At 45.7% G+C, this 13,187-nt stretch overlaps 1 protein-coding gene across 2 annotated transcripts in view; it reads right to left on the reverse strand.

Moving 5' to 3' along the window:
* Positions 1-3,599: 3,599 nt before the first annotated feature.
* SMARCC1 (SWI/SNF related BAF chromatin remodeling complex subunit C1) overlaps positions 3,600-13,187 on the reverse strand; it is a 138,385-nt gene continuing 128,797 nt past the window's right edge. For both annotated transcript variants that reach the window (XM_072941181.1, XM_072941180.1), the window contains exons 27-28: positions 8,282-8,458; positions 3,600-6,013 (exon numbers count right to left, since the gene is read on the reverse strand). In XM_072941181.1, coding sequence (XP_072797282.1) covers positions 5,919-6,013; positions 8,282-8,458 — 272 coding nt within the window. In that variant the 3' untranslated portion in view covers positions 3,600-5,918. The remainder of the gene's footprint in view (positions 6,014-8,281; positions 8,459-13,187) is intronic.

Here is a 13,187-nt window from a genome sequence, read left to right on the forward strand (position 1 = left end):
TGAGGCCAGTCTGTGTGGGAAGGAAGTCTCACAGGTGGGTCCTTTGATGCCTGGAGCATGGCAATCACTCCCATGTTATTTCACAAGAAAGGTCTGGATGCGGGCCCTTTCCCCACCCCTCTAGTAAAACTCTACCTACTCCAGTTTGTTTCTCATTTTAATATATTTTTAAAACATTTAAATATATTCTTTTAAATTTAATTTTTGAATTAAGTAAAACAAGCATATGGTATAAAGTAAAATTTGAAATATCGATTTCCTCAATGAACTTCATCCCTTCCCTGGAGACAGATTCTGTTACCACTTTCTTCATTTGGGGATTTTAAATCAACTGTTGTCATTCAGTTTCATTCTGATCCTCTCTAGCAGATCTCACCAGCAGTATCAGGACTGAGCACAGCGCACCTAGTTAGGTGACACCTCCACAAGATGGGTAGCAGAAGCGGTGTGGTGTGTGACTGACGAGCAGGCCTTGGCATCAGATCTGGGTGACCTTGGAGGAGTTGGTAACCTGTCTCATGTATATGGACGTGGTAACCATAGAGTGTCAAGTGTATGTAGTATTTTTTCCTGGGCACAAGGGCTAGGGTAGACTAAAGAAGATACAGAAGATGTAGAACTGGAGAGTGAAAGAAAGAGAAATTGACCTCTATCATGAGCTTACAACCATATTCACACATTCAAGCTCATACCATTTGGGCATCAGGGATGCTTTGAGGCAATGGCTGCTGCATGCCTCTGAGGTTCCCACTGGGTTTGGCAGTACCAAGGAAGGCACAAGGTCTGTTGCCATGGCTACAGCCTGCCACCCTGTGCATAGAAAGTCCCTGGCTTTGCCAGGGGGCTGCCATCCAGGGCAAGAGCTGCTCCTGTTGCTGTGGCTGGGGGCATACTTCAGTCTGAATAGGAAGCAGCACAGTTCCTCGCTGTAAGTCCTCATTAGCAACCACTAGCCTTCTGAGTTTTGTTTTCCTTGTGTTCTAACTTGTCTTATTCTTCACTACCATACTATGAGTATCTTACTGGTCATTTTACACACTTGCAAATGGACAGATATCGTTGCTAATGAAGTGGTAAGGTTGGGACTTGAACTAAGATCTTAATTTCAAAACTTTTCATTTTAAAATGGAGGCTTTTCATTCTTGCTTTAATTCAGAAGAATCAGGATCAGAGGTAGGGCCTCACTTGGCAGAATGGAAGCCGTCTCTCCCCCCGCCCCCCGCCCCTACTTCTACCTGGGCATTTGCGAGTTTATGCTATGATCTCCTAATAGGATAGAACATGGCAGTAAGGCCAGATTCATGCCCTCCATCAGTCAGAAAGGGACATCTAGCATGGCCTCCTACTTGCCAGTGTGCTCAATAGACACCTGGTTCTAAGCTGCAGGGAATGGGCCCTCTTGCACCATTGCCAGGAAGGAAGAGCCAGGGAACAGGGTCCTGAGTTCTTTGTGCTGACCACCACCTCTTGGCTACAGGGAACTCTAGATTATCATTGCACAAATGCGCTCTCATCCTAGAGGAAGACATTACAATCTGGAGGACATTAAATCTTGCTTGGGGAGTGGGTCTGTTACAAAATTAGGAAGGCTCCTAAACTTCATTACCCCAAAGCCAACCCAGTCAGCTGGGAGAAAGCCACACAGCACAAGGCAACAGAGCCTCAGATGTGGAGTAACCAGGCTTGTCTGCAGAAGACTTCTGCCGCCTCAAAAGTAACTTAAGTGCTTCTCAGGAGCCCCATAGGTACCGCAGAACATACAGACTGGAATGAGGAATGCGTTAACTTTGATGGCCATGGGAAATCCATCAGTGTCAGGGCAAAACTAGCCACAAAAATCAGCATATGCAAAGGGCTGTTAACCTCCAAGAGTCCTGCTATTTCCTAAGCCCTTTGGGAACACCTGATAGTGAGGGTACCCTAGGTGGGGGACTGCCACAGAACTAGAGTGTGAGGCCTTTTCCTTCATGTCTCAGCTGCTGACAGTGATGATCATTGTACTGTATTAAGGAATGGTGATTTTGCTGAGGCCCGCAAGGGCTGTACCCGAAGGGTAGGTGGTGTTAAGATGACTGTCAGAAACCAGTCACCTGGCTGATCTCCATGGGTTTTGAAGGGTCTGGAAAGGCCTCTGGGGGCAGAAAGGAGTAAAAATGGCTTCTCTTCTGCCAAGCAGGCCAGGAGCAAGAAGACAAGGGACCACACAAGGCCCTCTTTCCTTGGGGTCCCATGAGAGTTGGAACAGGGATGGGTAGTCCAAGAGAGAAGTAGCTATAATTAGTTTCAGAACCTTTGTTTCAGTTGATTCATACAATTCTCTCTCCCTCTCCTCCTTTAGTCACCCTTTGGTATGGCAGTCTTGTCTCACTTCGGTTTCAAGTTCAGGATCAAAGATGTTTCCTAATGATGAGTAGTGGCAAGCCTAAAAGCCTATGGCCTGGTATGCCCCACTCTACAAAAATGTAAGTGGCGTGGAATGTAGGGGCCTTACCTACCTTATTCCTAATTATGACTTTAGTGCCTCCAAGTTCTAGTGCCTGGCACACATTAGGCTCTCAAATGTTTACTGGACTCCTGGGCTGACAGGATGAACTGTCAGGAAGTGTGGGCTCCTTACTCTGCCATATAAGCCTCCTAACCAGCAGTTCTCTAAGGGTGGCTGGTGACTAGCTGCATCAGGATCCCCTGGCAACCTGCTTAAAGGACAAAACTTCAAAACTCACCCCAGACCTGCTGCATCAGAAGCTCTCAGGGTAGAACCCAGAAGCTTTTATGTTAACAAACTTGCAGGGGATCCTGATCTGCACTGAAGCTGTTCTTAATCACATCTGGGGGAATTATTCAGTATTAATCGGAGAGTAAGGATCTGAGGAACCTGTGGAAAACTGGTTAACTGTATATGTCCTGGTGTGCTCTAAAAAGAATTCACACTTGAGTTTATAAACAAAGCTGCAAGTTAGCCTGGATCAAGGATTAACTTCCTTTATCACCGTTAGAGAAGTGTCAGAATCTGGTGAGACCCAGCTGGCTCCAGCACTCTTTACTAGAGGGAAGGGTTGTAACAGGTCAGAAAGCAAAGCATAATCAGCTGACACACTTCCGTGAGGAGCCAAGTGTTCACCTTCCGGCAAACAGAATCCACTTCTTTCGCTTCACTCGGTTCATAATCATCTTGAAAGCACTGGCTTCTGTTTTCTGCACAGAGCCTGCACCTGTGGGTGCTCAAAGGCTGTCCGTAAGAGTGCATCAAAGTTCACAGAATCAATGTGTCCTTGATGCCTGCCTCCAACTTGGGGCTAAACCACATCCCAATAAACATTCTCTAGTGCACCCAGCAGAACCATTCCTTTCTTGGAGGTGTCAGGTATTGGCCACCCTTTCTGGGGAACTTCCACTCACTTTCTTCACTTTGAGCATGGGAATAAACAGTGAGCAAAGCACATTCAAGCCTTATATTTCTTAAGCCTCATGAAGGTGGTAAGTCAGGAAATCCCCCAAGTCACTCAACTGGTGACCAAGACCAGGTGAGGCTGAATATTTAGGCTCTTCATAGGACACATGAAGAAACTGGTGTATGAATACAGAGAATGGGACTGGAATCCAGAAATGATGTTCCATTTATTCACTGAAAAAGAGGGAGATAGGCCTTCTCAATCAGTTTCCTCCAATCTCCCCAAACTCCCTCCCTTCACTTTCTAAAATAACACACTGAGAAACACATTTGTACAAAAACCACATATTATTCCCCCCTCACAAAATCGGGTGGCTGTATTACAGGAACAAAACCAGATCAAAGACACGAAAAGAGTCACCACTCATACTGAAACATAACAGTGTTAAGAATTCAGGTATTCTGTAGAATTATTACCAGCATAGTAAAAATATTTCCACCTGGATCTTTTAAATTTGAAAGTGATCACATTAAAGACCTGAGGTTACAAGAGACCACAGTATGAACCAGAATTCCATTTTCCTTCTAAGACCTCAGTGGAAAAGGTAAGTATTTGGAATGAGTTTCCTTTGGGAAAGACTGGTAGGAAAATAGGGAAAACCCTGGCCATTGTTGAAAGGCACTGGGGTCTCTCTGGAGTCAAAAGCAATGGAATTAAACTCCAGTAGGAACAAGCTCATTTCCACTCCAAGAGTCCAGAATGAACACACCAAAGGAACAAGGTCTCCTTGGTTCCAGTACTCTGATGGTGACCAGGGCCACCTGGTTAGAGGTAACACCTGAGGGTTTGAAAGGCAAATCCTAATCGTGGTTTAATTTTTTTGCTTTCTGATATTAAGGAAAAAAGTTCTAAGGTGTTTTTACAAACACCTTCCCACACCCTCATATGTAAAGCTTTATAGAATATACAGAAAAAGATACCCAAAGATGTTCCATTTTGCATCCTAAATGAAACTGCCACTTGAGAATGTGAAGAGGCCAGGTGCTTTGGAAATCAAGGTCTACCAAAAACACCCTTTCCCCACCTATGGAAGGATAAACGGGAGGGAAGAAGGACAAGAAGAGGAAACCAACAACTCTCAAGTCACTCATCAGCAGGGGAAGAAATGGGCTCATATTAAGGCATTTTTGTGGCTCATCCTCTGGAATGGCATTCCACTCTCCCAGCCTGAGCACCACACCCTCAAAGCATGATGCTCTGAATGCCAAGTGAGTTCCTTGGTACCCACAGCATCTCCTTCACAACCCTGTGATAGATGGAATGTGAGCTCTCAGACAGGGAAGGGAGAAGGTATGAGAAGCTGTTGATCTTGCCTCACTTCTCCAATCCCACCTCAAACCTAAAGTACCGCTTCACTGAATTCCACTCACCCTGGCTACTGCAAGAGGTAGTTTGGGGACTTGTAGCCCCAGCCATCCTAACCAAGTTCCATGAGCTAAAATGCGTATCAGCACTACCTACTTATTTTTTTTTTCTTTTTGAAAATTTTTTTTAAAGAGGGAGAAAAAAAGAATGCATACAAAGCAGTGAATAGTGGGCTAGATTCATTGGGTGGCCATTGTCCTAGACTCCTAAAACTTTCCTGGCTAGTCTAAGGAATGCCTCCCCAAATCACAGCTCTCAAAGCTCACACTGCCCTCAGAAAAACAAAATACCCACCCCCCAGTCCAACAAACCATCTGCATAGAAAACCAGAACCAGTGGGCCCGGGGAAGAGAGGGGCTGTCCTAATGCTTGTGCTCTCCCCCACTGTGAACTAAAGAGGGATGTTCTACCAGGCAGGCTGGAGGCTCTCAAAGTCCTCACTAGGGATAAAATCAGTGGGGTCCCTTTCCCCAACTCTTTTAATTCTGGTGCATCTGTATGTGGCAGAAATTCATGAAACTTCACCATCAGCACCATTCTTAGCTCAGATAAGCAGAAATAAGGTCACTTATAATGCCTTAAGGTTTGTCCCCTCTGGCTATCCCCTCTGCCCATCACCATTTTTTGGTTCCTATTAACTTAGGATGCTCTCCTTTAAAGCAATAATGACCAAAAGAAAAAAAAAAAAGATAATAATTATAAAGCATTATCCATAGAAGCATAAGACAAAGCAAAGGGGAAAAAAAAACCCTTTTCGCAGGAGAGCAGAAATGATAAAGACATAAACTACTAATGTTGATAGGACCTGCAGATAAACTGTCAGTATACCCCACACCAGGACAGGGAGACACTGGTTATTTTTAGGACGACCAGGGCACATGTCACCACAGGCTCCCCACTGAGTGCTGGTGGAGGACCTAATACAAGACGTGTCAGAGGATGGGAGCGGGTGGCAAGAGGAATGGGGAAATACGGGATGCGTGCTTGGGGCTGCAACAAGAAAAATCCTGAAAGAAACCCAAGGAAGCTGAGGAACACAAGTCTCGTCATCCCCACTCCAGCTGGCGGCACTGGGCGTGGACGCTGCCTGCACCTTCCAGGCTAGGGTGCAGCCGAGGCTGGTGGGCCTGAAGCAGGCGGTGGAGGGACTCCATCTGCAGGTGGTGGCGGTGGCTGCTGCTGCGGTAGAGGGGGATCTGCAAACACATCCAAGAGCAACTCGTCATTGCTGGAAACACAGGGGCTTGGGTAAGAGCCCATTCAGAGAAAAAAGACACAGAAGTTTCTCTATGGCCTGTGAGGCATGGCTGCCACCATGGTTTAAGTGGGGCAGGTCACTTCTCACATAGCTTCCCCTGACCCACGTGGCTGGGGGAGCCACAAGTGTCTGAATCGGCCCCACCCTCCTTCAAGGCCCACCCCTTCCAAGAATCACTCCAGACCTTTTCAGAATTTATGTTATATTTTGATTTTATTGTATTTTAATGGCTCTCTCTGCTAATTTTATTTCTTCAGTTAAATGATAAGCTCCTTCCTGGGCAAGTTCTGGGTCTTTCTTTCTTTCTCTCATAGTGCCTAGCCTAGCTGGGCACAAAATAGATTATCAAAAGCCTCTTGCTGATTGACTGTCTCCACCTGGGTCAGAGAGCTTCACTCGGGCAGCTGCTGACAAGTTGGACAGTCCTGGGAGGCCCTACAGCTCCTGAACTGCATGCCATCCTTGGGTTTTTGGCCAAAACTAGGTCAGGTCCTGAAGGGAACAATTACTATGAGTGTCTGGGGCTCTTTCCTATTTCAACTGTAGCTGCTTTAGTGTACAAAGGAATCTGAGAGATAATTTAATCCAGTGTTTCTTAAACTTTCTAGATTTTGCCAGAAATAAAAACATATAAAACAAATAATTAAAGTGCCTTGCTTACCAGTCAATTCACCCAACCTTCTCCCAGGAGCTTTCCACCAAACTGCTATGGCTCTTCAAAGCATTTTGAAGCCCAATGATCTAATGCCTTGTGTCATCTTTCGGTGGAGAAAACTAAGGCCTGAAGAGGGGAAGCAACTCGCCTGATTGAAGCCTGCCCAGTACCCTGGAGCCACGTCAGCAGCTCAGAATTCCTGAAACACTCCTCTATGGCAGGAAGTGGTGGGGAGCACCCGTCAGGATGGAGTCCTGTACACAAACCATGGGTTATCAGCAGGCCACGACAGTGGTAAAGACCAATGACACTAACTGCCACGGGGATAACAAACTGGTCAACCCTCCTGGTCAGCCAGCACATTTGTTTATCACCTGTAAGGCAGCAAGGCAAGGATTTTCTCACCAAGGAAAAGACGTTCCCACTAGAATACGGCCTCTGATCACTGACTCGGCAGATTATTTTTTCTATTGTCATGATCCTATACTGACCCAGTTCAACTGCTCTCTTTCTTCTACTTTGTCCTTGCCCCTGGCGGTCCAGTGAAAAAAGAGACGTGCCTTTGTCCACAGCATCTGTCTCCTGGCTGCAGAAAGTCTCTGAGTACTACAGTGCACTCAAGTCACTTCACAGCCTCATGGAACTTTTGGTATAAGTCCTATGCTACTATCCACTTGTTCATTTCTTATTTTCCCAACTAGAGCTCCTGGAGGCCAGGAATTCCTATGCGTCCTAGTTCTGTGTACTGTGAACAGGACCTAATGCCTTATCACATACATGACTTATAAATGGACCTAGGATTACAGATGTGGCTGGGGTACCTGGCCACTACTGACTACATTTTGGGATCATTATGCTCCTGGCCTACAGCAGGAAAGGGCAGGCCAGGCTCTGAAGCAACCCTCTGCAGGTGTGGGCTGCAGCAGAGCAAGGGCTCCACAGCAGAAACTTGGCTTCACACCACTGGACGGACACTGCTCGGCAGCACCTGGGCCTTCTCCACTCAGCCTAAGACCTCGCAGTCCTCAACACAGCCCCTGAACACTCTTTCCTCAGTCTAAGCAATGTATCAGAGTGGCTGCAAGAAACTTCTTTGTTATTCCTGCCCTAAACCAGTTCCTATTTTCTTTATACCTATCACTTTTAAACGCTGTATGCATAAAAGGCTCCTGTAAGGAAAATAATTACTCTATAGTTAAATAAATAACAGCTCTGTAGGTCTACCAGGATTCAAATCAGACAGACTTAAACAGGTGTGGGAGCGTTGTCTTTGGCCTCCCCACAGACCCTGATGTCAAGGGTGCATGCCACTAAAGGCTATGGCACATGAGCCTGAATGACTGGGAGCACTTTTCATTCATCACCTGGGTACCTGCCCATCAGGGGTGCTAGAGAGCACTGGCCAAAAACCAGTCTTTTGGAGCACATGGTTCCAGGTCTTAACTGTCCATGGACCTGCCAAATCCCAGAGAGAACAAAAAGCCCTCTTTCCTTGTCTACAGCCCTCCCCGAAAGACCCTGGGGTGATGCATTCCCCACCTCGCTACTTACACATGCCGTTAGGTGCCGTGAGGGGTAGCCGGGGTCCTAAGATGTTTCCTGGGATTGGAGGCATACCAGGAGGGGTAGGACCACTCCCAGGGGGGTGGATGTTGGCTGCAACGGTGGGAATCATGCGACCTGGCATGGGCTGCCCAGGCATCATGGAAGCGGGGCCTGGTATCTGACCTGTAGAAGGAGAGTTGAAGTACTAAGGTAAGTGTACTCACTGCCCAGACTGCTAAATACAAATACCTAACCCTCCAAAGGATGTGAAACACCAACAGAGCAATAATCTGTAATAATCTCTCTCTTTTAATTTGGGGGATGGGGGCAGAGGGACAATAAAGCAGGTCTGTGGAGTGAATGACTACCCTAAACCCTGGTACAGGCAGGTAGCTGTAAGAAGAAATTACCAAAAAATCATTCTAAAAGAAAGCATTCATTCTAGTCAGTTTTGGTGAACAATGGATTGTCATATATATTCCTGAGGACACAAAATGCCAAGAACAGATCACAGGGAATGGAGAGGAGGACTTTTAACAGCAAGTCAGTGCACAGTTCAGGGACTGTAGCTCAGTCCAGATTGAGCTTCACACACAGGCTATGTGGGAAGGTATGCCTGAAAGTCACTACTATGAGATCACCATTAAAAAGGAATTCTAACTGGGATCCTCAAGTCTTGTTCACCAAAAAATCTCTCTTTTTCTCCTCCACCATGAACCACAGGTCTTGGAGAACCATGGTTGGGGGGCACACACAGGAGATAGACAACTTCTTTAGCTCTCTCTATTGCTTTGAAACAAATGACAGGAGACACTAGATACAAAAAAGGAAAAACACCTCCTTCATTAAGTTTCATACTGAACCTTTAGAACTTTCAGCAAACTTTTTCTGTAAAGAGCCAGAAAGTAATAAGTATTTGGACTTTGCAGGCCACATGGTCTCTGTCACAACAATTCAACTTTGCTCTTGTAGCATGAGAGAGTATATAACAAACAGGTGTGGCTGTGCCCCAATAAATCTTTATTTATGGACTCTGAAATGTGAATTTCACATAATTTTCATGTGACATAAATAGTCTTCTTTTGAGTTGTCCTCAGTCATTCAAATCGCAAAAACCATCCTGAGCCTATGGCTCCTACAAAAACAGAAGATAGGCCAGATCTGGTTGTAGTTAGTCAATCTTGCCTTAGACATGATGGTGGGTATTTATTAGTTCTTGAACTAGTGGTCTCACTGCTGGGCTTGGTTTTAAAGAGCTATACACGAAGAATAGTTTAATGCACACAAACTAAGGCTAAAGCTATATATAAGAGCTTATTATACTCTACACAATAAAGACAGAGAATCCATGCAGTTTTTTTCTCTTTCTTTTTTTGATCTAGTGATTTTACCATCCATGTAAGGTCAACTGTATGAAACTGAATACAGGCTTCTAGGTATAGTCCTGAAACAACCTGAAATAAGACGGCTTGAGGTCCAGTCCTGGAAAATTTGGGAGATGGGACTAGCTGATAGCTAACTGGCAATTAAAGTATAGAGAACAGTATTGGAGATAACTCAAGTAAGGAATTCTGACAGGGCTTAGAAAAAAGTCCATCTTAAAGAAAGGTACACAAAGCTTCCAGCCTCACACCATTTACTTCCAATGTTTGTTCCCTGATGCAGCACTCAAAAGAGAGAGGAGCCTTTCACTACAGAGTGTCCACGAATAGAATTCTACTGAGACACAAGAGTCAGGAAGAGAGGTGGACCACTGTCTTTGGGGCCTATTTTTTAAAGCATAGTACATCAACATTATGTCCCAGAATAAACAGGACAGCAAGTCTTGGGCCCTCTGGCCCAACTTTCTGTGCTCTATAACACCATTGTGCAAAAGCATAGCAGAGAAGCCCTGAGGCCCACCTTCTGGAGGACAACTTGGTCAAATCGCCTCAGAGGAAGCAAGAGCAGGTGCTGGACTGACATCACCCTTACACCAACTGAGCATCAGTTATTAAAAGCTGCTGGATGCCTGTGCCACAGGGCTGGGATGGATCCAAGCAGTGCTGAAGAGCCTTCCATGTAGGGAATGACACAGGCACAAAAGAAACAACTGGCAAGTACATTATAGCCATACAAAGGATGAGCATACATAACGGGGTGGCAGGCAGATCAAAGGAGAGCTATGGAAGGAGCAAGTAAAAGAAGCCTGACACCTTCTGGTTAACCAAGACCAACATGTGAATGACTTGAAGTTTTGGGTAACGTGTAAATAAACTGAAGGAGAGGAATTAAGAATAGGATGACAGCAGACTGTCCTAAGCACAAGGCTCAGCCTGAGTTACACAACCAGAAAATATCAACGTTGGCCCGCTACTCCACTGACACGCAGCATCTTCAGACTCACCACTTGCTCTGAGGTAACCACACCCACTTATTATTTACCATCCACCTTTCACTGAGGAGTAACAGGTTCAAAAGTTTAAAAAAAAAAAAAAAGGTTACAAAGCCAAATTGTCCATGCTTGGTTTGTCTGACAGAAATCAAAGCAAAGGGGGCCGATGAGTCATTCACAGAAAGAGAAAGCAGGGCGGGGGCCTTGGCCCATAAGGCTACAGGGGGCTGGGGGAAAGGTTCTGGAGAAGAGAGGAACATGGGACAGATTTCCTGTGTGGTGGAGAGCTTTCAGAAGGGATGCAGATGAACCTGAGCCTAGAGCTAAGGAAAAAAGCTTTTGCGAAGGAGGAGGGCCAGCATGAGGTCACGAAGAGGAGAAAAGAGTTGGGAACAGCACCCTCCAGGCATCCTGCTGGTGGGAGACAGAGCATGGAGGAGGAGTGGGGGTAGGGCTGAGAAGGAGAAAGAACTCAGGTTTGGCATCTGACTGGCCTATGATGTGCAGGTGGGATGACGTGAAGAGGGTTGGGGAGGACTTTTGCTTTGGAAATGGGAGATGTGGGATTGGCACCACGGTGGAACCCTGAGAGATGGGATGAAGGGAAGGTACAGAACTCTCAAAGTATCCTATGGGCAGGAAGGAGCACGCAGACAGCCTTATTATTCTAGGAATTGGAGCCAGTCCTCTGAAGTTGTTAAAGAGCCACTTTTGTTTTTCAGGAGACACTCTCCCAGTTCTCTTCCACCACACTTCCCTGCTTAGGCCATTACTAAACACAATGCTTTGTTTCCCACTCTCTGAGTCTCTACTAGTGCTTCTCAATGGTATTCCAAGTGGTGTGACTGGGAGAGAGGAGACACTTTTTTTTGTTGGAGGCAGGAGGCTGAGTTTGAAGTCCAGACCTACGGAATTCCATCCAAGTGGAGATGAAGGAATACCTTTAGTGGACTCGCTATGATGAACGGAAGCCATATACTAGAACAGGTAACATGGCCCGTGTCCATCATCAACGTGCCCAGACTGCTGCCTTCTACCAAGTTCAACCTGGACAAGAGGCCTTGACCAGTTAGGAAGGACATTCTGCCAGCCCTTCTCAGGTCTCTCTCTCTCTCAAGAAGAGTGACAGGAGAGCACTGAAGAATGCGTTTACAAAAATGCCAGAACAAGCCCTGAGTACAGAGAAAGAAAGAGGGACGAGCACACACCAAGTGTGCTCACGTAAGTGACAGGAAACACAACTGTTCAGTCCCAACCACTTCTTGTTTTCAGCACTATGACAGAATTTTATACTTTGATGTTTAGAGCAAGGCATGGGTTGCCCCAAATCCTGGCTGAACAGTCGGCATCTCAGTCAGTGAGCCACCCAATACCATCCTCCACAGGGAAAGTACAGATGGAGACTAAAAAGCATGATCTTATTTCCACTGTACCTCAACTCACATGAGTGGTCTTGGCCAAGTCACTCAGGATGCGCTGAACCTTGGTTTCCTGAGATTATTATAAGGAGTGAAGCTAAACATCTGTTCTACTCTCAACATCCGGCTTTCTGGATGATCAGGGAAACTGTTTATTTGTTGTAGTGCATTATTATGTCACTGGCTTGTCCAACAGCCTTATAAGAGGCAGAGCAAATATTTTCTTTTTGTAGAGAGTAAACAGAAGCTCAGAAAAGTTAAGAGACTGATTTATGGTCACAGAATTTGTAAGAGGAATCAGATCTATCTTCTGACTCTAAATCCAATTCTCTTTCTACCACACTATTCTGTGCTCAAATGAAACAGTTCATGTGAAAGGACTTAATACAACAGCCAGCATTAAAAAAAAAAAACAAAAACCCAAAACCAAAAACTAAGATGCAAACTTTAATTCCAAGCACCATGTTTTCTTCATTACTGTATCCCAGTAATAGGGGCTGCTCTGCTTGACAAACATACCTTCTAAAGGCACCTGGCAGTGGGTGGGATGGTGGCCCTCAAACAGATATGCACACGTTCTAATACCTGGAACCTATAAATGTAACCATATTTGGAAAAAGGAGTCTTTGTAGATTTGATTACATTAAGGATCTCGAGTTTAGATCATCTCCTAGATTATCTTGGTGGGCCCCAAGTCCAGTGACAAGTGTCCTTATAAGGGACCCATGGAGGAGAGGATACAGAGAGAAGAAGGCAAGGTAAAGATGGAGCAAAGAAAGGTGTGCCCACAAGCCAAGGAATGCTACCAGCCACCAGAAGCTGAAAGAGGCAAAGAACAAACTCTCCCCTACAGCCCCTGGAGGGAACAAGACTTGCTCTAGCAGCTCCCAGAATTGTGAGAGAATACATTTCTGTTGTTTTAAGTCACCATGTTTGTGAAAAGGGAAGACATAAAGACTGAGTAGCTCACCCAATGTCATAAAGTGTATAAACAGGGGGACCCAGATCTGACTGGGATACTCCGGCTCAGAGGCGGTGCTTGTAACAGCAGTGCAGTGTGAGGACGAGGGTCTGGAGGAAGAGGGCCTAACCCTATACTAGATGATGTGAGGCAAACCCT

This window comes from Vicugna pacos, chromosome 17 (assembly GCF_048564905.1).
Source record: "Vicugna pacos chromosome 17, VicPac4, whole genome shotgun sequence".
Lineage (NCBI taxonomy): Eukaryota > Metazoa > Chordata > Mammalia > Artiodactyla > Camelidae > Vicugna > Vicugna pacos.